The 25,144-nt window shown below is 33.8% G+C and overlaps 1 protein-coding gene across 1 annotated transcript in view; it reads right to left on the minus strand.

Moving 5' to 3' along the window:
• LOC147065265 (multidrug resistance protein homolog 49-like) overlaps nt 1-25,144 on the minus strand; it is an 81,794-nt gene that overhangs the window by 14,472 nt on the left and 42,178 nt on the right. Inside the window, exons 7-15 of the mRNA XM_085956354.1 lie at nt 22,855-23,050; nt 22,180-22,404; nt 17,926-18,112; nt 10,051-10,193; nt 9,352-9,560; nt 6,974-7,224; nt 6,165-6,301; nt 2,364-2,507; nt 396-578 (exon numbers count right to left, since the gene is read on the minus strand). Coding sequence (XP_085812480.1) covers nt 396-578; nt 2,364-2,507; nt 6,165-6,301; nt 6,974-7,224; nt 9,352-9,560; nt 10,051-10,193; nt 17,926-18,112; nt 22,180-22,404; nt 22,855-23,050 — 1,675 coding nt within the window. The remainder of the gene's footprint in view (nt 1-395; nt 579-2,363; nt 2,508-6,164; nt 6,302-6,973; nt 7,225-9,351; nt 9,561-10,050; nt 10,194-17,925; nt 18,113-22,179; nt 22,405-22,854; nt 23,051-25,144) is intronic.

The following is a 25,144-nucleotide window of genomic DNA, read 5'->3' on the forward strand; positions in this document are numbered from 1 at the left end:
ATTTTCGTTAATTCACAGCTATATTATATGTTTATAAATCAACTGTTAAACAATATTTAACACTTATTTTATTTTTAGGGAAAAACATGTTTAATCAAAACACACAGCACTATTTGGTGACTAGACACCTGTCTACTGATTTAGTGATTTAATGGTAGTGAAACTTAGGTTTACATTCTAGTTTATTCTATCCCACTCATTATCACTAAGCGCTTCCGAAAACTTTCTTTGGATTCTTGGGATTGTTCAGGACTTGCTCACAACCAATACGATTATCGAAAAATGTTCACGGAACTACCAGCCTTTTGGTTGAAAACCATGGCAAACGTGAAACACTTAGTACACACTACTTGACAAGGTGGATATGTAAATGTAAAACTGAATAGCTTATTCACCTGTTTGAGGAAATTACCAAATGTCATAACTCTCAGCCTCTGTGTCAATTTGACTCCAGCCTTTGTCAGCAAATAGCTCTGCAAGACTGTTCCGCCTCCGCAAATGAATCCAACAACCACAAACATTTTACAAAACGATGTAGTTCCAGCCCATATCACTTCACCATCAGGCAATGATAGTAACTAAAATAAAAGGTAACAAATAGTATGTATTTTGCAGGTAAGCAATCTATGAGTACATATCAATGGTTTAGTGCAACGGTCCCCAACCTTTTGAACCTCGTGGACCATTAAACTTAAAATCTTGAATCCCGCGGACCACTACCACGTATTTTTTCCACACTTGTTAAAAATTTGATATGTCAAAATAATGATAAAAGAATTATAATAAATAAACTTATTATCACAGATATTTATTATGAATAATGCAAAAAAAAACATTTTAAATTACATTTTATTAAAAAAAGGATCAATGACCACTCACAATAGAACAATATGCCAAAAGTATGGTGAAGAAATAAGAAGCTATAATTGAATATTCTTAGAAAACATGAGAATAATCGAGCGTTTATACTTTAGTGGTGTGTCGAGATCGGCCAAGAATTACAAAAATAATAATATCAGTGTGTCGATATTTGCATTTGCACCGGTTGGGGACTGCTTGTTTAGTGCACAGATGTTGTATGTCCAGTTTAGTATGTTTTGAGAAAATCGAAGTTTAATATTTGAGATGCATGATAAATGGACATATTGTGTATTTGAATGATACAGTATCTTCTAAAATATCATATTTGGACGTTCAATATTTTTACAGCATAAAGATATGATGCAGATGAACATTTTGTGTATGTTAACTCAATTTCGACAAAAACTGGACAATATTTGTGCACTAAACCATCACGTGACACTGCTAAGAATCCCTTTCGCTCACTAGTATTTTTGCGTTTTTGCAAGTCATATGCTAGCATTTCATCGCTCTGTTGTATACAACCTATGAATGGTATTTGACTACCTTCTAAGACACTGGAATTCGATTTGCTTAAAGAAAAGGCAGTTCTAGTTTAGACTATCTTGGGCATCCGTAGAATGTCACATAGCGAGATCCAACATCACACGTTGATGTATAACCATGTTAGTATCATTATTTCAAATAGATAAGTCAGTATAAACATACCACATAGAAGTCAATGACCTTACTAAAACACACCCATTCTTAATCAGGCTTATAAGTATTTTTATGACTGGGAATGTCTCAGGAGTAGTTACCCAAGACTGAGATCGTCACGCACTCAAATGTGCTTTGACTTAATTTACTTGACTTTTAAGTTAAGAGTGCCCATGGGAGAAAGGAACACAGAAATGGAATAAAAAAAATAGTAATAAATGATAGAGTAATATGAAAAAGTAAAAAACTGATGAAATGTTATGATTAAGAAAGAAAATAGAAAAATTATGTTAAGAGTTCTTCATGTATACAGTGTGATATTGAAACTTTTCCAAATGCAACAAAATTGGTCTTTGTGATGAATAGGTCAGGTGGCCCGATGGACCATAGAGCTTTGGTAGCAGAAAAAATGCTTTTGAAACCACTTTTAGTGACAAAATTTGCTAATTTCAATTATAATTAATTGATGTTTGTTCATCCATGTATTGATTTCCTCTATTATATCTTTGACTCATTCAAGAACTGTGTTAAGAATGTTTTCCACACGGTTGGGTTACCAAGACTGGCTGCATAATTTGTATTAGAATAAAGAGATTATTCATATCGTCGCTGTAGAATTGGTTTGTCGAATAGACCACATGTCAAATGTTCAGGAGACGAAAAACAAATTTCATTATCTTATATTTAAATACACGGAGGTATTTAAATTGTTGTTTTTACAGCATATGAATGCTGTATTCATTACAAAGCAATTTGAAGAAAGCCAATCCTATAGCGACGATATGCATGGTAAAGTTACTTACAGCAAAGACTTCTGAAAACAGCAAAGCAAAAATAGGTAAAAATCCTCCGACGATAAGTGACGTAATCGCACCGGTTAATATGAACGGCCATTCCGGTTTGTTAATTTTCAATAAAGACCAAGTGCTGACAGGCTCCAGCTTTTCCTGAAATCAAAATAAAATAAATCATGACATTTTGTAAACGACATGTCCGTTGGTCAGATATTTGAACACCAATCCAATTCCATACACAGCTACCAATGACGATTACTAGGGAATTATTTAGCTTAACCCATTAGTTACTGACTTTATTTTTGTATATAGAATACAAAATTGACTTCCAACAATCGAATTTTTGAACATAAATAAAAAAGGATGCTTTAATGTGATTTAAAAGACAGAAAAGAATAAAAATACATTCAAGGCGATATTAAAAGTGGCCGTACACAGTGAGTTTGACCTCCAGGTTGAGCCTACCACAGACAATAACTGTGCGTTAGTAGGCACACCACAGATCAGTTCAAACTACCCCATTTAAATCATTCGAGCTGTCAATGGACATGTCCATATACGTAAAGTTTGTGCCAAGCATCAGAAACTGTGGATGTTAGGTTCGCGGAGATAATACACAGGGGTGGTGTTTAAATTGGTTTTAAGTAGGGTATACTTGAATGATATTGATACACGAATAATTTTTTTTGTTAATTATTATGACTTAGAGCCCTATGCACAATCGTCTGTCATAATTACAACAAAATTACAACAAAACACTATCCAGAAAGCCTTTCATAGTTATGATCGAGTTGTCTATGGTCCACCAAATCTGCAATAGCTTCGCTCTGTTTTTCTATTGAAAATATTACCATATATAAAAATTCTCTTTTTCATAATTTAGGCAAATTATTTTGTAATTGTTAAACGATGACAAAAATATGAAAAATATACAAAATAAATTCAATAATTATAAATACACAATTAATATTTAATAAAAATGATTAAATGTCTCCGCAATTAGTGAATACTATAAGTTATTTTTTGACCATGTTTTTCCCGATACGGTAACACTTGCCGTTGAAATGTCAGATTTTGTCATTTACAATTATTACAAATATATGCCATGATGTGAATAATTATATAGAGTGATTAAAACTAATATTACCATGTTGGTGTGTAGGTAACTAAGTACTTATATATTTCAACTACCTATCTATTGGTTTAATATTACATAAATATCTAAATCTGAATAAGAAAAGTTAATTCAAGACATGTACAGAATCAAAAAAGTAATGGAAAATATGTTGTATTAAATGTCACGGATATTTAATAGTTGTTCAATACCCATATTGAGATCAATTGTTAAATGAATTTGAGTGTATTGGCCGTTTTAAAGACACGTCAATTTATTTTGACAGCAGCTGTCAGTGGTAAATGGCAATACGGAAGGGGGGCAAGGGGGCGAGTTCATAACAAAAGTAGTCTATGGTTAAGGATTCCTTATCTCTATAATCTATAGTTAACAGATGGATTTCGGCTACTTACAATTTTTACTGTTATTTTATGGTAAGTACGAATTGAGCATCGCGCTCTTAGTTGTTTTTATTAGAGACAAATTGATGTAAAATACAAACTAATGACATTGATAAAATAAATCATGATTTCAATAATGTGTATTTTATCAATTCACTGAAACAATATTACATTTGTGTAAATATGTGATCTAGATTCTTTTATTTTGAATAAATTATTCCATTTATAAAATGGTATTTGTCATTTTTATATAATTATTCATTGGAATATAAAATTATTATTACCTTCAATCCCCGTAAGTATGACTGCAAGACAACACTATTTTTTTAGATACCCATCGCTTACCTCCCTCCAACAGACACTATTGCCGGCCACAGACGGACAGTTCTCGTAACAGGTTGAACATGCCAGTTAATAACCATACAGTTATCTTTGGTAGATAATCTGCTGCGCCCATAGACGGACACTTTTCGACCTTTCAGATGTGTGCCATGTTCAAACTGCCAGCGACCCCCCACTCCCGTGTTTTTGTAAAACTGTTGGAATTTCAACTAGCCGAAAGTTCTCGAGTGACATTAGATGTCGGTAACGTAAAGTAGAATATACCGCGCGATACAACTACGGCTGGTGTTGCTTGTTATAAAATACAAATTCATTTATTATTAAAAATATAATAATATTATGTACGCGGAGATCGCAAATATTATATTTTATTTATTTTTACGAGAGTAAAACAAAGTAATAGTTATTTATGTAAACATATTATTTTATACAATATAATATAAATGTTAAAATTTTAGAGAGCATTAAAAATATTAAGTTATTGTGAAAATATAGACTAATTGTATTTATTGTATCTAGTGAATATTACAAATTATTAATTTAAGACGTTCACAACATAAATTAATATACCTAATTGTGAATGACAATGTCGCTAAATCTAAATAAAATTTAAGTATATATTTTAATAATATCATAGTAATTAATTATTATACTGATGATTGATGTAAATATAATTTTGTGGCTTATTGTATATAAAATCAATACCTTTATAAATTTTACCGTTTTCTTACTTAATTAATACTGTTCATTAAAGGGAATAATTTATTCAAAAGAAAAGATTATATTTTATATTTACACGAATGTGTATAATATTGTTTCGGTGAATCGATAAAATACACAATCCACTAGCGAAATCATGATTTATTTTACCAACGTCATAGGTGTGTATTTATGTCAATTTGTTTCTAATAAAAACATTTATAACCATAATAAATTCAAAGTTAAGTTATTCGTGTATCATCGTTCAAGTATACCCTACCTAAAACTAATTTAAACAATACCCCTGTGTATTATCTCCGCGAACATAACCTCCATAGTTTTTGACACTTGCTCTGCCACGGACAATAACTGTACGTATATGGGCACGTCTGTTGACAGTTCGACAGATTTAAATGGGGTAGTTAAACTGATCTGTGGTGTGGCCACTAACGTACAGTTATTGAACAGTTATTGTCTGTGCCATGTTCAACCTGTTACGAGAACTGTCCGTCTGTGGCCGCCTTATTTGGCACAGCAATCTATTACAGGTAACATATTACATTGTAAGTAATAGAAATTGAATGTGGGTTTATTTTTTTCCATTAGTTCTATAATTCAATTTGAATCTTGTCCGACTTAAGATGTTTCATAATCTTTTCCTCAACTTACAGTAAAACCTCGTTAATACGAATTCCATGGGACCGAAAATCGAAAAAAAATTCGAATTACAAAATATGAAATGTATGGGTGGAAAATATAAAAATTTTGAATTTTTTTTTGATTTTCATTAATTTCTTTTACGATCATGTGAATATGAAATTTCGGATTCCGTGTGTTAATGGGTCAAAAATGTCAGGATTATTTATATTACCTTCTTAAAATAAGTAATTTATAATTTTCAATGACTGGCTCATGAAATAGTGTACTATATTCCGATTTATTGAATATTTTTGTATGCCAGGACTCTGAAATAATTTCGAATTACGAAATTCAAATTAAAGGTATGGTTTTATATGAAAATAGTGTTCAAGCGACTTTTTTTTGCAAAAATTTGAATTACGGCAAATTTCGAATTATTCGTGTTCTTATTAACGAGGTTTAACTGTATTAGGTTCATACCCTGTGTCCAAAAACACATTAAAACACAACATGTAAATTTGTCGGTCCTGGGATTCGAACCCGAGAACTATAAATTCAGAAGTGGATACCCTATCAGTTGTTTATCAGATCAGTCTAAAAAAAATATGTTCCTACCTCAACATCACTATCCTGATCAACTACATCTGCTTGTGGATTGTGTTTTTCAAAACTAGTAATGGAGCTTTTCTTCCTATTATTTGACCTGCCAGCGCTGATGTTGCTCATTCGTCTAACAGTCTCTGAGTTTTTCTCTGTAAGAAAATTGAAATTTTGAAACATATATTATAATTTAAAGAATTTCTATGAAAACCTTCTCTAGATGACGGAGTGTACATACAGTAAAATCATAATTTTACAGTTTTGAATGGACTGACAAAAAAATGTAAATAAGTAGTGCAAACAAAAACAAAAAACAATACAACATCATAAGAAACTTATTCAATCACAGTGTGTAACCTTGGTCTTGGGAACTGCAGACATGTCTATAAATAGAACGCACACATGTGTCACACAATTCATATCAATGATTTCCATGTGAATTGAATGTATTGAAACAAAATAGATTTTTTTTTATTTCAATATGTAATTTTAATTGAATTTTTTGAATATTTCAGACGTAAATTGCAGGAAATTAAATGCACTACAACGAAACAGGATTAATACCGGGAAAACTTGAATTCCTAGAATGTAAAATTAAGGTTTCACTGTAGGTATATATGAAAGTGAAGGTGAAAAGACTACAATTGATTAAATTAGCCATAAGAGTATGTATTTAGAAAGTAATATGTTTAAGAATGACTTACTAATTAACTTATAAGTAAATTATTTTTTTGATCTGTTCTGGGGCTCATTTAAGAGTAAATCCCGCCCTGAGAGTGACATTCATATTATGACAAGCAAATAATAAATAATGTTAAAATTACCACTGAAACTTCGATTCCCAACATTGGAGTCGGTTGTATAATCTGTATCTTCAGTGTCGTCTTTATTTTCATTCTCGCATTCCTCTTCCTCTGAGATAATCTCTTCGTTATGTGCACTGTTATTGGTATCAGCCTGTACCAATTTGTAGTAGTTGCCTTTCAGCTGCATCAACTCATCGTGAGTTCCCTGTTCTAAGACAACGCCTTGGCTTATGAAGACTATACGGCTCGCATTAGTAACTGTTGCCAATCTACAAAAAGTAATTGTTAAAACTTGTGGTATAATAAATATTAATAGAAATCAAATAATTGACACAGATATTTCTGAAAACCTTATCGGTTACCACATACCGTCAAAATCTAGCATAGAATATGTACATATTCTACGTATAATTTCACACTACGCACTAGCGTGTTGTTACCTCCGAAAGGGGGGGGGGGGTGTAGGTAAATGCGCTGGACCCCCCTGATGATGAATGTCACGGTGATATCGTCTGCTTCTTCTTTCGGGAACATGTTTATGTTGATTGACAACGCGGAAGTACAGGCGAAAACAGGGCGTTTATTGTTCGGAATATAAATACAATAAAGTACAGCTTACAAAATATTTAACAATAAAATATTTAAAAAAAAAATAATTAAATTAAAAATGGCGGTGACGCCGGGAGCGCGGCGCCACAGCCGACGTCCGCAGAGACCAAAACCCGAATGACCCTATTAGGGTTGGTAGGGCAGAGTAGGTAGTAATAATACCCAACAAACAATTCACAATTCTATCTCTGAAAAATGACAAAAACACTCTGCATATTATGTACCTGGCTTATTTCTGAGAATTTCGCTCACTACAGAAATAGTCAGCTAGACCTTTTTTAGGTACCTGCTTTGAAAAGGCTGTATTTCTTTTCTAGGTAGGTACATATTTTGAATTATTTAAACTAGGTACAAATACATATTTTTTTAAAGTAGGTAATCTCAAATCAGATATTCTAGGTGCTAGGTACATTGTATGGCTGGGAACTTTGCTTTCAATATTTATGTAGGTAAGTGTACGAATTTAATACCTATTGGTCAAAATTGGATGAAGGCTAATGTAGGTAATGAGTATGTATGAGATATGTAGGTATGAGAGTTGCGCAGAAATCTGTTTTGAAAGACACAGAATCCAAAAACAAAGTTTTATTGTGCATATAAATGCATATTTGAGACGTTAGAGCATATTTGAGACATAAGTGCATATTTCATAAATAAATGCATCTTTTAGAGCTTTTGTGAAAAAAGTGAAGTCAACTCGAGCACTATTATTTAAAGTTTGCCCAAGTGGACGTTGAGAGGTAGTTTTCCGCATATAAACAAAATACTGATAGACCTATGCGGAAAATTTTAATGTCAGAGCATAATATTGAAAAAAATAATGTATTTTTTTCGGGCAAAAAAACAGAAAATAGTATTTAGGAATAGTTAAGTGTGTCGTTTTTGTTTTTTAAGTTATGTTTGGTTTACATTGCATTTATTATTCAATTATTTGTAGGTGCTTGTGAAAAAACTATTTTGAAAATTGTAATTGATTAACTTTATATTCTTTGTTTGTGTTTTATGTTCTGATATCGTATTATGTTGAAAAATTATTAACTAGTTATTCGATTTTTTGTCAGTAATATTGGGTAAAGTGGGTATTAACAATTTTTTTCCACAAAAAATGTCAATTTTTAACTGCATATTTCTTAGGTTTTAGTGCATATTTTATTGATTTTAAGTGCATACGTGCATGCATATAGTCATGTTTTTTGTTGCATACAAATCCGGGCCCTACTCATAACTTATGCTATGCTCAAAGTATTAAATTAGAATAATGAGAACAATAGGACATTTGTCTTGTTTCATGTGCACTCCCTTTGCGTCAGAGCATCCATGCAAGTGCACGTTTAACGAAAATAGGAGCTTTTGACGATTTTTGTTGCTGAAAGCTTTTCCGGTAAAAATACGTTACTTTTTTACTCGTATGACATTTTTAGGTGGTTATATTTTATTACTACAGTTGACATGTTTTGAAATTGAACACTCATTATTTATAAAATATGGCATTGCCATTAAGTTAAAATTGTATAGTAAAAAAAATCCATCAAAAAGCCAGCCAATTTTTACTAGGTGGACACTTGTAGGCCAGCTATTTTTGGAATAAAATAAATCCCTTATAAAACATGAAATAGGTACAGAATGATAAATATTTGTGAAAATTTACCAAATCAACATGTTTCTCGAGTATATTGTAAATATTTTCACACTAAAATGATAAATATTGTTTACAAAATATACGCAAACAGTTCATTCAGAAGTTATGACGTTTACAAGAACAAAGGATGTCAAAGTAGTGCAGTTACCTGTGTGTAACCATTATAGTAGTCCTTCCAAGACTGGCCTTGTCTAATGCATTCTGAACCTGCCTCTCTCCTCGCGCATCCAAAGCAGAAGTGGCTTCATCCAACAGCAATAGCTTTGGATTCCTCACCAGCGATCGGGCGATGGCTATTCTCTGTTTCTGTCCGCCAGATAACTGAGCCCCCAATGCACCAATGGTCGTTTTATAACCCTAGAAATGATATAATAAGCCTCTATTATAATTGCAAAAAATAATACATATGTAATAATATATAAATAATAATAAAAATAATTGCTTGCTTGTGTTGCACAACTTGCAGTTGATTTAATCATTAGTATTAGTAACCATTTTTAACTTCACTTCCAAATATGAGAGCTCTCTTGGTCCAATGTGTAACACACTGGCTTCTCACATCTGTGTCAATTCCTGCTGGGTCACAAATACATAGTGTAATGTGTTATTTTCTCAAGACTGGGTGTTTGTGTGGTTATTTACGGTAATCGGTGCCTTCGTGGGCGTAGATTTAAAAATAAACATTTTTATATTATATACCATCGGTTAAATGCAATACTGCGGAAGAGCCAATTTTTCCCTTTTTTTCCAATTTATTGGTTGGTGTATTAAAACCGTTAAATGCATTTTTCCATCCATTCGCATAATTGCACTTACACCGATGATATAGTTTCTATTATTCACCAACATTTGGAAGTTTAGAGATGAAATCGTGACAGTTGGAAGCAATGGCAGCACCCTCGATCTCATCTTGGGTACATCCTGGCTTGCCTCGAGCTATGTTATCCTGAATCGTCCCACTGAACAACACGGGTTCCTGTCCTACAACTCCTGAAAAAGAAAAGAAAGCCATAGATATAAAATAGGTTCATTAATCCGTTCGAACTACAGAGTTGATACTTGAACGTTAAAGCAGCGTTTCTTAACCTATGGGCCGCGACCCAAAAATTGGGTCGATTGATATATTTAGTGGATCGCGAAATATTCTCAACAAAACAATATTCTTGCCCGAATTTATATTATACATCCTGGCAAGTTGTATCCAATTCAATATTCTGGCAACACTGCTTAACGTTGACATTTCACGCTATCGCAAATTTCGTAGAAGACATAAGATGCAGCCTATCTAATATAACACCAAACTTTGATGAGCTCTCAAAGCTTATCCAAAGCCTAGGTTCAAATTAATAGGATCAAATGTTGTTTACCAATACTGTATTTAGTATTATTAAAATAAAATAAATTGTTGACAGTATATACTACTTTATTAAATTTATCTCGGGTCGCGAACCAAAATTATTGCGCTAAATTGGGTCGCAGATCAAAAAGGTTAAAGGAAAGGACTATCAGAAGACTCCTTGCATATCATGCTGCCCAGATACTTAATAATATTTCAAATTATGGTGTCGTATTCCTTTTTTCAGGAAATTTTAACACTACCGCGGCTAAATAAGTTTTACTTAAGGCGATGCCTTTGGCCTAAATAACACATATAATGTGACTTTTACGCCATCTATTTATATTTAAAGGCATCTACCATGAATTTCTAAAAATCTGTTACTAAAAACTTTGGTCAATCCCAGCCAGATGGCAGTAAGTTACCATAACTAAATTTAAAGTTGCCAGTATGATTAAATTGCTACAAATTCTAACAAAAATTCACTTACATATTATTTAAGAATATAATAATATGTTCTACTATAATATTATTATATCTATATATACCTATTCAAATAATTATTATTTTTTTAAATAAGTACAATATTTTATTATATCGTATTGACATTTTTATGATAGTGTAATAGTATATTATAATATATTGTAGGTATATAATTTGATCAAATTCAAGTACACAAAAAACGTTGTTTATGGAATTACCTTCACTTATTATAATATAAAAAAGTTCCACTAGTTATTTTGTAATATGTGACAATCTAATTCACTGTGAACCAATCACGAGAGTCCTTTTTGCTGGACGGCGTGGGTACGGGGAATTTGAAAAAGAAAGTTAGTAAGCGTCCTTTGTAAACCGTGTACGGACCTGCGTAACTAATTGTAAAAACAAAATATGTAATGGACTATAAAGTAACGTTGTCCAACCAAATATTAAAATATATAACGCCAAGACCGCACGAGAAAGACTTAGTGTTTTATTTAATTTTACCAACATATATAAATCCTTTTTTTATCTTTTTTTTGTGAATCCGGGGTTCGATGGACACCTGAGCTAGCCGCTGGAACCCCGGGTATCTCAATTTCTTATCTCTGAAAACTGCTTGAGATTCATACAGGATACAACGACGTCAATAGCCGCAGCAAAGTGACAGTCACCAACAGATATACTGTCTGCTCGGTCAGAGCGTACAGCAATGAGAACGCCACCACCTCTCTGCCCAAAATAAAAATTGCATTATAGTGAATTTTTTTTAGTTAACTTTATAAGCTGGCGACCCCACAGAAAAACCGTCGCGTTCCGAGGTTGGGAACCCGTGGTCTAAACAGTCATCTCGCTCGAAAGTTTAGCTTCGCCAAGAAAAGTGCTGTTAAAACATAGCATTTATTGTAACAATTACAACAATTCGATACAAACCTTTCTTAGATAGCAGCGGGAAGCGTCTTGCGTATAGAGTCTAAGGAATAAACACGCTGGATCCAAACACATGTTTGTGAAAAATTGTTAAGGTTTAGGAATCAGGTTATAGAAAGTATTGAGAATATTAGACGTGTTGAAAATAAATCTTGGTGAATATATTCACCTTGGAAGTGAATAGAGGTAATCCACACAAAATTCAAAAACGTTTTTATTTGACCAAACAATTTTTAAAATACTTATTGGTGATAATTATTATGGTGAAGAAAAATAACTGATTTTTTTACAAGAACATGTATTTCCATCAAATTTGCTAAACAATCTAATACACAAATGACATCCAAAAGCTCTATTCACTTCCAAGGCGACGATATCAGGAAAACATGTATAATAGTAAACGCATGCGTAGATTAGAAATGCTTTTTATTATCGCTCAAGTCCGACAATTCTAGGAATAAATTCTGGAAGAATTGCCAAAGAAACCAAAATAACCACTAACTAAACTAACTATATATGGTATATAATTATATAAAAAAGTTCCACTAGTTATTTTCATTACAACATTTTAGAATATAATCAATCATTGGTTACATTGTATAGCATTGTAAATTAATAATAATTACGAGATATCGTTATAAGCTTAGAACACAAAAAATCTGAAAACCATCGTAAAAATCCACGAAACAAGCATGGCATGCATAAACAGCTACAAAAGAAGTTGTTTATTCTAATGAAGTATATTTAATAAGCAATATTATTGAAGTTAACCCTCGAGCCATCACGTGGCCCTACATTGGTTGATGTGAAGCATCTAGTTCAGTTTTAGGCTGGGAATGCCCTAGGAAAAGATACCCAGGACTAAGGTTGCTACGCTCAAAGTGAGCTCTGACTGAGTTTAAAGAAGTTACTTTCTAATGCAAAGTTCCGGGGAGAGAAGAGCGCAAGGAAATTATTAAAATAAAAATAATTCTATTGTATATATAAAAAAATAATGAAGCTAATCATACAAACAGCAAAAATTACGTGTAGAGATCTTCACGCCCGCATTAAGACGCCGCAAATTTTTTAAATGCAAGATAATTGGCCTTAGTAGCAACCAAGTCGGACGGCCCGATGGGCCCAACAGCTGGTTGGACCGACCTGAGCATCTCCTCCCGTTCGGCGCACATTCTAAGACAATCCCAGAGGATGTGGTTGGCATCCTGAATTACCCCTCCGCATGGACATGTCGGACGGCTTACAAGTCCAAGCTCAAAGAGCTTGCCAGCGAACCCACCATGTCCAATCACAAATTGATCGGTGTGATGGTCAGGAGTCAGATATTTGGTTATCTCCAATCGCCATTTAATGTCTGGAAAAAATTAAAATGTGTGCCGGCCCTTGGTTGATTCATTCCACCGTTGCTGCCAGATCTTCTATGCCGCGTCAAGCGTCAATAAACGTATAGTCAGGTTACTTTTTCAGCAACAAGCCGAGGAGGCGGGGCAAGGTGAAAGTCACCAAAAACGGCCTCCTTACCTTTGAGAAGCTTGGTTGACGCACCGCTGACCTGTATGTGCAGGTCAAGTGGAAGAATGCGGCCAGGACCGGAAGCGCGTCCGTTGAAGTTGATCGGTAGGCCTTTGTGATTTCTAAGAGCGCACTACGTAGTCTATCACTTTTATGGATACGCAAAATTCCATGTCCAAATGTCAAGGAAAACTCCTATGACATATTTATAGCGAGAATTATATAAGAAGTCAACATTAATTACATTTTTATTTTCTTCGCTTTAGTTTGAAAATTATTTAATATAAACTCAGGTTCGCGAATTCTCATACCCCGTTGGATACGGCTATCAGCTAATTCTGGAAGAAGGCAATCATTATAAAAACTTATCAAACGCGGTAGAACACGTGTCTCAAACTGTGGATCTGGCAAAAGTCGTATGATTTCGATTCCACTGTCGGCATATACAATTAAATCACAGTATTCCTTCTTCGCAATGTACAACTGTCCCTGTATTTGAAACCAGTAATTATGTGATTCTTTTAAGTGAAGAACGGAGTTCACAATAGTTAAACATAATATATTGTTTTGTAATGATCTAAAATTGGTTTGGAACCGATGGAGGGGAGACATTTAACCTCAATTAATCCATTTTCTCCAATTAAACCATCAGGGCTTGCTCCTAAAAATGGGAATTCCGGTCTTACAAAAAGACCACAAGGCATAACAGTGACCATGTTATACATTATACCCTTTGTCACAATATCACTCGGGAAAAGCATATTTTTAACAGTATTATGATGCCGTGGTGTCGTATTTCTCATTTTGAAAATATTCCCAAACTTAGATGCTGTCAAACGTTTATGCCTGGCATCAATCCACAAATAATTTTCACTTTGCCCTACTGTCGCCAACTGCAATTGCTTACAATCTGTATCGCAAGAAACCGCAGCCTATAAAGATTCCATAATTTCCTTCATTTTCTCCTGTAAGTCCAACTGTGGAATATCTGAATCGGCAGCATGCGGGCCATATTCAGTCAGCTTGGTTGCTTACAGGGACAGTTGGTTTTTTATACCTGGAAGTGAAATCTAAACGTCTTGCCTTAAGACGATTTTGACGTTTTAGCCGACTAATAACAACACTTTTAATTATTTGACTAGGAGACATACCGGTTATATTTTTATGCATACCTAAAATATGTGCTGACCCCAGCGAATGAGCTAGTCCAGCACCATAACATCTACCCGTATAACTACTGCCTCTGGAGAAATCAACTCTTTTTCTACCTGTCAATTTGCTCACCAATGACATATAATTTTCTGCCGAGTTTGTGGTAACATTCGTTACCAGTCTATCAGCTTTTTGAATTATTCCGTCTAGTTGGAGGCGTATACCTTTCATCATCAAAGATTTTTCCAAATATGGTAGATTGTTTACATCAGGATGTGTCTTCTTGCAGTAATCTGCACGGCACTAAGAGTGTTCGCCAAATACATGATTGGGTCCATTTTTCAAATCCAACTTTAACTGAGTGATATTGCCTTCGCATCGTTTTATAGCGCATCGTGCAGCACTTTTGAGACGTTTAATCTCCTTTCGCAATAAGCTTCGGCTTTTGGTATCGTATTTCACGTTATTAACCATCTTATAAAGTTTGCTAGTGTAGCATTTGACCATGTGATTCGCGCATTCCATTTTTTTAATTTTATACCCAAACGGTGCTCTCTCACGCACCCTAGCAAATACACTTGAATCACCATCCCCTATTAAAAATTTTACCCATACTTGATGTTTGTCAAAAATATAATTTAGTCCCTCAACTACAATGGTTTGCTCCATGCCTGTCGATGGTCCAGAAAAGGATATATTACACTCATGTTTCTTAGCTGGTCTTTTTTCATTGGCTGCCATGGTACAAATGTGGCAATATTTGTTCTTAACACCTAGATAAAGAAGTTTTCCTGTTCGTTTTCCGATGATGCACGCCACTCCGGATTTGGCAGAAAAACTATGGCCATAACTCCTTCTTGACCAACCTCCGTCAACAATGACCGTTATATAGGGGTGTTTTTCATCAATTTCATTATTTTCTATAGCCAACTGTCTCTCGATCTCTATATCCTTCGACATTTGATCACACAAATGAGTTTTCCATGACTGGCCAACTATTTTTTCATGCCTTTGGAACGTTCCCGAAGACATGAATGGAATTCCCACAATACCGCATAATTCCTGTGCCTGAATGTAACCAATCCCGATATTTAAAGATCCCCAAACAAATGATGTATCAATCGTAGCCGTTTGGGGTTCAGTTAATACTGACGCTGTTTTCTCACAACACCTGCATTCAAAATGCAATGTTGACTTAATACCGTCTCTTGTTTCTCTTTTTAGGACCATTTTTCCTCCAGTGCATTTTAACGGATGACTAAAGACTTGTTCCATCTGTTTAAACAGGTATCCAATGTCGACGATGCGTCTGCCAGAAGGCATATAGCTCTGGATGTCTTCGTCGACACAATTGTACTCAACGACTAAAGGTGGTAGATTGTCCGAATCATCTGTGATGGTTATATCCAAATCATTATATATGACCGGAACAGGTTCGATAACCGATGGTTTAGGTCCGGTCGTTTTCGAATACGTTTTCAATTTTCTCGGCCAACAGCTCTGAATGTCTTCACAACTCTCAAGTCTCACACAATAATTGTGCTCATCTGTCAATACTGGAAGATTGTCTGGGTCATCCGAGACGGATACATCACTATTTATCACCGGAATTGGTTCACAAGCAACGGCTGTGTTGGATGATACTAACTTCAGTTTCCTAAAGTATTCATCACGACTTTCCATCAATATTTTGGTAGTTTTAGATAGTTTTGTTTTTTTTCTAGTGTAGGACTTATATTTTTTAACACTTACACATGGCACATCCATAATTATTAATAAAATATAGGTACTAGATCAATATGTAACAAAGATTTATATTCACTTATTACACACCTCTGGTATTCACTATTTGATTTAAACTACACTGAATATGTGATGTAATTTAAACACTCACAATATAATTTATCACAACAATATCACGTAATTTGCACTGAGTAACATAAATTATATAAAAATGCATAAAACAAGAATAAAAACGCCAAATTTCAGTAACTACAACATAACCTAATAAAATAATTTTGGTTGCAGAAAATCATACAATGTGTGATTTCTTCACCAAAAATCAATCAATAATCACACGACCTACTTAGTAACGAAAATGTTACTGATTAGTCAATTAATTTATAATTAATTACAATTATTACAATTAGTTAATAAAAAGCCAAAATAATAAGTCCGATTGCCGTAAGCGCGTGATCATTGATGTGCTGCCATGTGTCGAAATGCGAGATTTGTTTATTTTTATCATAAATAATGGTAAAAAACAGTTGTAATTTAAGCAAATACTAATTGCAAATAATTTTCAGTATCAAATTTTGAATATAGGCAGGTTCCTACGTATATTAAGTAAATATTGTAATTTTAATTTGTTAAGCTATTTTTATTCATATGGCAATTTCGCCTAGAAGTTTTATCCACAAACTGATTTTTGCCAATGTTCAGAGAAAAATGTTATTTTGTCTTGTCTATGTGTAAGTTTCATTTTCAATGTCATGTTATGGTATGTGTGTGTATTTTGTATGGAGATATTTTGTTTCCAAATAATTCCACGACGGCAGCACCAGATGGCCAAGCGTCGGCTAAGTGTTGTCAACGTGTTGCCAATTTGAGCAATTATTATGGTTTCGATTTGTTAATATACAAAAATACAAGATTAAATTTAAATAACTGCCGTAAAAATTAATAAATAATATTTTTAATAGAAACGCTAAGCGTTTTTTGCGATTAATTGCGTCTAAACCGAGATTTTTCGATTTTAATTGCATGCTTTCTAACCTCTAAATCGATGTTTTTTAAATTTGAAAAAAAAGATATAAGGATATAATAAATTCCAATTTCCGTTTAGCGTTTCCCTAGGTAATAGATTTACGTACATTTTTATCGTAATTTTGATAATAAATCTTATGTCATTCATTCTTACCACCCGATAGAAATGTACCGAATTTGACACGTATTTTTGGTATACAGAACTTCATGATACTTCTTAATTTTTTATTTTATTTTTCTCATTACTTTTGAATATATATTTACCGATTAATAAACTTTTCTAGCTATTTTTCGATAACAACTTTACCTAGAGACATCACCTTAATATTTTTTTTAATATACCATGTTCGATCCTAAAAAGAATGGATGCTAGCCTTTTGCTCAACCTATTAGGTTCATACTCTAGGTTTAAGCACTAAACTAAACATTGAAACACAACATGTGAATTTTGCCAGACCCGGGATTCGAACGTGGGTCCCTCGACATTATAAGACGACGCGGTGACCGCTCACCCAACATAAAAAATATATTTAAAAAGCAACTCACCCAACTGTGACCTGAGCCAAGCGACGTTGAGTGTTTTGAGATCGTTTCCATCTAGCTGAACGCTTCCTCCGAGTGGATCGTAGAGCCTCTGCACCAATTGAAGAACTGTGGACTTTCCACATCCAGAAGCACCGACAAGCGCCACAGTCTCCCCGGCTGCTATCTCCAGATTAAGTCCGGTCAATACCTGTGAATAATAAAATAGCATAATATTATTATCATCCACAATAATTGAGGCCCTGATTAGAATAACAGCATTATCAGGATATCACTATATTTCGGCCCATTCGTTCAAATTCGAAATTCTGTTAATGATAATGAGCCATAAAACATCTCAAATATATAATTAGGTAATTTTGGTATGATCAGGAAGTCTACCAAAAGTCTTAATTGGTGAAGTTCTTTGATACCTCCGATTCGATATAAACTTTTTTCTACTATTTATTCTAACTAGCTGAGCCAGCTGGCTCTCGCCAGTCTATCTCGCTAGGTCTTGCAGACAGCTTGGCATCCCAATGACATGGTGTTGGATTTGAATACAATTATTGTGAAGAATGCATAGACGGCGCCATAGTTTTACCTTGTCACTGCCAATACAAATTTGAGGTCATCTGCGTTGTTTAGTCTGGAGTCTGGCCTTCAGAATGTTGCCTGATACCACGTCAGGCTGCTAGGTCTAGCAAAACAGCTGGCAATCACCGATTGCTACCACTGACATTTTGATATAAAATGTGTATAGGTAATATGAATGTTTCGTTAAATCACGTGCATTTAAATATGATAAATTATACATCTGAACCGCATCTGAATTTATAAGACCCAAAGATATGGAATCAGCTTAGAGGCCTTTATCCAGCAGTGGATTAATCCAGATGATGATGATAATGACGATATTATGAATGGGTAAATATAATATCAGCAATTTTGATAAATATAGCAATTCATATGACCGACAAAAATACAAATAACTTAGAGAGGCCTTCATCCACCAGTGGATTGATTCAGGCTCATGATGATTATGGCATTATAAATATATATAATATAAAATCACCGATTTTGATAAATACAGCCATTCAAACAACAGAAAGGAGTAGAATCAGGCTAAAGATGCTTTTATCCAGCAGTGGATGGGTTCAGGTCGATGATGATAAGGACGATATCTTAATTTATTATTATTATCATAAATAGCGATCCAATATAACGTGGTATTAATCTCCTTCGGGTCCCATTGAGATAATAGAAGAAAGTTAGCAGTGTAAAAAATAAATTTAATTTGTTTCATTGTCTATAAAAAATAAATGCTTGCAGCCATAAAATAATATTGTAAAATCAAAATTTGAATTAAAAATTAACCTTAAACATTATAGTTTCCCGGTGCGGGACATTCATACCGAGACAAATGTTGATAAATAATGAAGCAATACATATTATTATATCTGAAAGGAATAGAACAATTCTGATAAGAAGACCTAAAGATGTGGAATCAGCTTAAAGAGGCCTTCATCCACCAGTGGATTGATACAGGTTGATGACGATGTAAATGGGTAGGTATATAAAATCACAAATTTAAAAAATATAGCAATTTATATGACCAAGTAGAGTAGAATTAGGTTGGGATAAACTTCATCCAGCAGTGGATTGATCTTGGTTGATGATGATAATGACGATATTACGAATGGGTAAATATAATTGCAATATTTTTGATAAATATAGCAATCGTTTAACCGCTAGTAGTACAATCAGGTTGCGGAACCCTTCATCCAGCAGTGGATTGATCCTGGTTGATGATGATGATGATTATGATGACGATATGAATATGTAAATAAATAACATTAGCATTTTTAATAAATATAGAAATTCAACACTGTCAAGAATACAATCAACATAGAGAGGCCTTCATCCAGCAGTGGATTTATTGAGGCTCGTGATATTAATGGCATTATATAAAGATAGGTTGATAATAATGTCACCGATAAATATAGCAATTCAAATGACAGAAAGGAATAGAATCAGGCTAGGGAACCCTTCATTCAGCAGTGGATTGATACTGGTTAATGATGATGATGATAACGATATGAATATGTAGATAAATATAGTATCACCGATTTTGATAAATACAGCAATTCAAATGACAGAAAGGAATAGAATCAGGCTAGGGAACCCTTCATCCAGCAGTAGATTGATACTGGTTAATGATGATGATGATAACGATATGAATATGTAGATAAATATATTATCACCGATTTTGATAAATACAGCAATTCAAATGACAGAAAGGAATAGAATCAGGCTAGGGAGGCCTTTATCCAGCATGGATTGATTCTGGTTGATGATGATGATGACGATATGAATACGTAGATAAATATAATATCACCGATTTTGATAAATACAGCAATTCAAATGATAGAAAGGAGTTGACTCAGGGTAGGGTGGCCTTTATCCAGCAATGGATTGGTTCAGGTCGATGATGATGATGACAATATGAACATGCAGATAAATATAATATCACCGATTTTGATAAATACAGAAATTCATATGACAAAAAGAAGTAGAATCAGTCTATGGAGGTATTTATTAAGCAGTGGATTGATCCTGGTTGATGATGATGATGATGACAATATGAATAATATCACAAATTCGTTAAACCAATAGTAGTAGAATCAGGTTGCGGAACTCTTCATCCAGCAGTGGATTTATCCTGGTTGATGATGATGATGATTATGATGACGACATGAATATGTAGATAAATAACATTAGAAATTCAATACTGTCAAAAATACAATTAACGTAGAGAGGCCTTCATCCAGCAGTGGATTTATTGAGGCTCGTGATAATAATGGCATTATATATAGATAGGTAGATAATAATATAATATCACTGATTTTGATAAATATAACAATTCATTTGTAAGTAAGGAGTCGAATAAGGCTGAGGAGGCCTTCATCCAGCAGTGGATAGGTCAAGATTGATGATGATAGGGACGATAAAAATAGGTAGATATTATACAATATGACACATTTTGATGACTATAACAATTCGTATTAATTTCTTTCATTGTTTGCAATGGCAACTTTATTAGTTTAATATGACTATATTCTGATCTATGGAAATTAGTAGCCTAGGTAATTATTCAATAAAAAATGATTGAGTGAACAGCCACAAAGAAGTATTTTAAAAAATCAAATTTGGAATATCACGTTATCTATGAAATGGCGGACAGTGGCGCACCCCGCTGTCAGAAGATATTATACGTAGTGAATTGTACCAAAATTATGGTTTTTTCACCGGAAAAAAGTGCGCCAATGCCTACATTAGGATATTTGAATAAAAATAATCGAATCCGTTTGTCAATTAAAGGATTAGAAGGTTTTAAGCGACGAAGACGTCATTCAGTGAGGCGTAAACAGTAAATATGGCGATTGTATACGGTTACGTACATGTAAAATCATGGAAAATTTCTGAAATGTGTTCAATTCAATCGGTAGATGAATCGGTTGCGCACATTTCGAAGTGAAGATGTAAAAATAACAATAAAATGTCGCTTAAATGGGCTGTTAGTGCATTTTCCAAAATCTCTTAGGATAATAATATATAGGAGATGCTTATTTTATGCTTCAGTGGGTCTATTCTATACTTATCGATCACTAAAGTGATAAATATTATCACTTTATCATATTTTATGTATTGAGCATTGTTACAATAAGTTAGCCATCTAAACAGTCAAAACTGTCTATCTCGCTCTAAAGATAACACAGCCAAGAGTGGTGCTTATACATAGCACTTATTGTAACAATTACGATTAATTTATTGTAATTGTTACAATAAGTGCTAATATTTCGATATAAACCTACCCTAGATAGGTGCCGTATAGGCCGAAAAGCAGTATTGTCTATAGAATAGACACGCTGAGGTTATTCCAAAATTTTTAATAAAGATTGTTGCATTCTTAAAACGAGTGTAATGATAAAAATAATATATGAATCATCATCAGCCACAAGTTCATCAATCCAGAAAGTTTCTTGGTATCCCTGTGGTCGTTTAATGCCCCGTGGATAACAGTATGAATGCATTTGTCCAGTGGCTGTCCAAACGCCAAGCGGCTTCTCCAGCTCATTGTTATGCCATCAGCTTGGCAACTCATATCACATCGCGTACTCTCGTCATACAATTCTTCTGGTGTGCTTTATCCACATTATATCCTTCCCATGTCACGTGAATAAAAAATATATTACATTTAAAAATGTTTAATTTTACCTTCACATCAGGCCTAGACGGGTAAGTAAATATGACATTGGTCAATTTAATATTCCCCGCGACGTTTTCAGGTCTGTCTCCATCTACAGACAAGGAGTCGATGACCGGTTTCCTGGTGATAAGGTCGAAGATGAGAGGAGCCGCAGCACGGGCTGCTGCGAAGGCCTCACTGTGCGGAGAGCACCACACCAGATGCTGGGTAGCCGTCACTATACCCCACATTACCTATAAGAAATATAATTATTATCATGACATACAAAATTATTACTTAAAAATCTACTGCAAATAAGTCACCAGGAGCATGACAACCTTGCATGAGCCTTGGCTTCCGTATTCAAAGCGGCTGCTTTCTAATTTTGTAGCAACTTCAAATATATGGCATTCAATGGTTTATGGATCTAGTCAGTGAATTTTTGGCTTGCCTGACATTCAGGACTGCGTCAAGAAAGGATGAGCGGATTTTTATATTTGGGGGAGTGGAAAATTTGAGTTGGCATCCAGATGGTAACCGCCCTTGATGCAACCCTGTGGACATTGCTATTTTCTCTGCACCTCTCTACACCACCCGTCTGCTGGTTTCTGGATTTTTCTTTAACTGATTTTCTTATAATAATCTTACTCACTTACCTGAATAAATGCTATATCGCAAAAAAAAGCCAAAAAAATAAGACTCACGATGATCAGTATCTTGGGCGTGTTAGTCCTGTCTTCCATGGGCAGTTCTTTGTCGGCTAATATCAGCTTGACTCCGTACCAGAAGATCATCGCAATGGTCAAGTAGAGGTTGAGCCATGCCATGCCACCGCCAATTCCTGTGATGATGCCCCGGTAGACAACGGCCTTATTCGCGGGCTGGAGTCTCTCAGCATATCTGAAAAAGAAACATGTCAATTAAAGGTTTAAAAGGCTTCGAGACAGTTAAACAGTCTCACGGTGGAGTATTCGGTAGAGAAGCGATCAGACAGTGCTGTTTCAGTTCATTGTTTTTATAATGTGTACTTGACACGTTAATATTATATTTTGAATGTCTCTATAAACGAGCATGATAAACAATCGTCAATCACTTTTAGAAATGCGTTTCTTATACATTTTCTCGATATTTATCCGAAAAATTCACAATTACATCGCTTTATGCGATAATATAAATTTTCTCTTCACAATATTCGATGAGTTTATTATTTAAATCTAATAAGGCTACATTGGCATTCAACGATTATCATTTTGATCAAAGATTAAAACTTCATATAAACCACATTGATTAATCAAATCTTTCACCCTAAAATGTTACTTCACAGGTAGTGACAGGAAGTATCATTTGATTTGGCATTTTAGCTTTAGACTGATATATATTTTTTTGAGCTGTCATATTCAAAGACAACGTAAACATTTCAAGGTAAATAAGATTCATGTGACGTTGAATGTAGGTAATTAATACAGAACATTTAGATTATTTTACTAATAATAATTATACAATTTACAATTACTTTTCTTATTCTTTTATATTGTCAATATTTTATTACCTATAAGCAAAATGCATGTTTATAGGCAAATAAAATAGTCAATTATGACCATTTTATGGCATAATCACTATGAGTAAGTACCCACATAATATTCATGATTTGCATTCATGTGGAGGAGAATTAATATGTGTCACAATGCTTATTAGGATTCCACTGCTGGATGAAGGTTATATGAACCTGATTCTAATCCTCTTGGTCATGTTACGAATTGCTATATCTATCAAAATTAATTGGTGATATCATGTACCTACCCATTTATATCATCATTATCATCATCAACCAGGATCAATCCACTGCTCGATGAAGGCCTCTCAAAACTAATTCCATTCCTCCTTTATATACCTATGGATGGCTGTATTTATCAAAATTTTTATACAATATATTCATTTCATCATTATCATCATTAGACTGGATCAATCCACTGCTGGATGAAGGCCTCTCTAAGCTGATTCCACTCTTTTTGGTCCTATGAATTGCTATTTGATAGCAAGATATTACGTATCAACCTATTTATAAAGCCATTATCATGATCAGCTTGGATCAATTCCTTTCCAAGTTAATTACTTCCTCTCAGATCTATGCACTTCTTCATTTATCAATATTTGTTTCGATATGAACGTCCTGCATCAGGAAATATTATATAATTTAAGGCTAAAATTTTAATTCAAAATTTTATGCTGCAAGCATTTTTTTTACACAATGAAACAAAATAATGTTGAAATTTATTTTTTACATGGCTAACCTTCCTCTATTACCTCAAGGGGATACGCAATAGATTAATATTTACGTTATATTGGATCGCAATCAATTGTCAGTAGTAGTAATCGATGATCGTCTAGCAGACAGGGGTGGTGTTTTTTTTTAAGATTTACTTCACTAGTTAGGATGCCAGGCTGTCTGCAAAACAGACTGGCGACAGTCAGCTGGCTTTGCTAATTTAAATATATATGACACCACTCTTCTAGTACACATAAATTTATTACCTACTGAGTTTAAGTCGTTGCCAGTTTGACTAATAGTTTCCATGACGTAATTGGTTTAAAATACTACCATATTATAATTATATTTTTATGGTTAGTGCTTATTGTTTTATGTGTTTCATTTCTGTAAACACAATGATTGTAGTTTAACAATAGAGATTTTTTTGGAATCAAAAGCAACACTAACAATCAAATTCTACACAAATCTGAGAATTTCAAAAATATAATATATTATTGAATTGCTTTTATTTTGTTAACTATCAATTCATGGTGGAACTGCATTGTATTGTTCTTTTAATTTAATAAAACGCATTTTTTTGTAGTACTTATTCCACTTTTAATCAATAAATTAGGACCGGTTTCGTCCGCCTCGGAGGGTCCTCAGAATGTCCCTGAGGCGGACGAAACCGGTCCTAATTAATTGATTAAAAGTGGAATAAGTACTACAAAAAAATTGCGTTTTAT

This window comes from Rhyacophila brunnea, unplaced genomic scaffold (genome assembly GCF_057557595.1).
Source record: "Rhyacophila brunnea isolate RB1 unplaced genomic scaffold, BYU_Rbru_1.0 scaffold_6, whole genome shotgun sequence".
Taxonomy (NCBI): domain Eukaryota; kingdom Metazoa; phylum Arthropoda; class Insecta; order Trichoptera; family Rhyacophilidae; genus Rhyacophila; species Rhyacophila brunnea.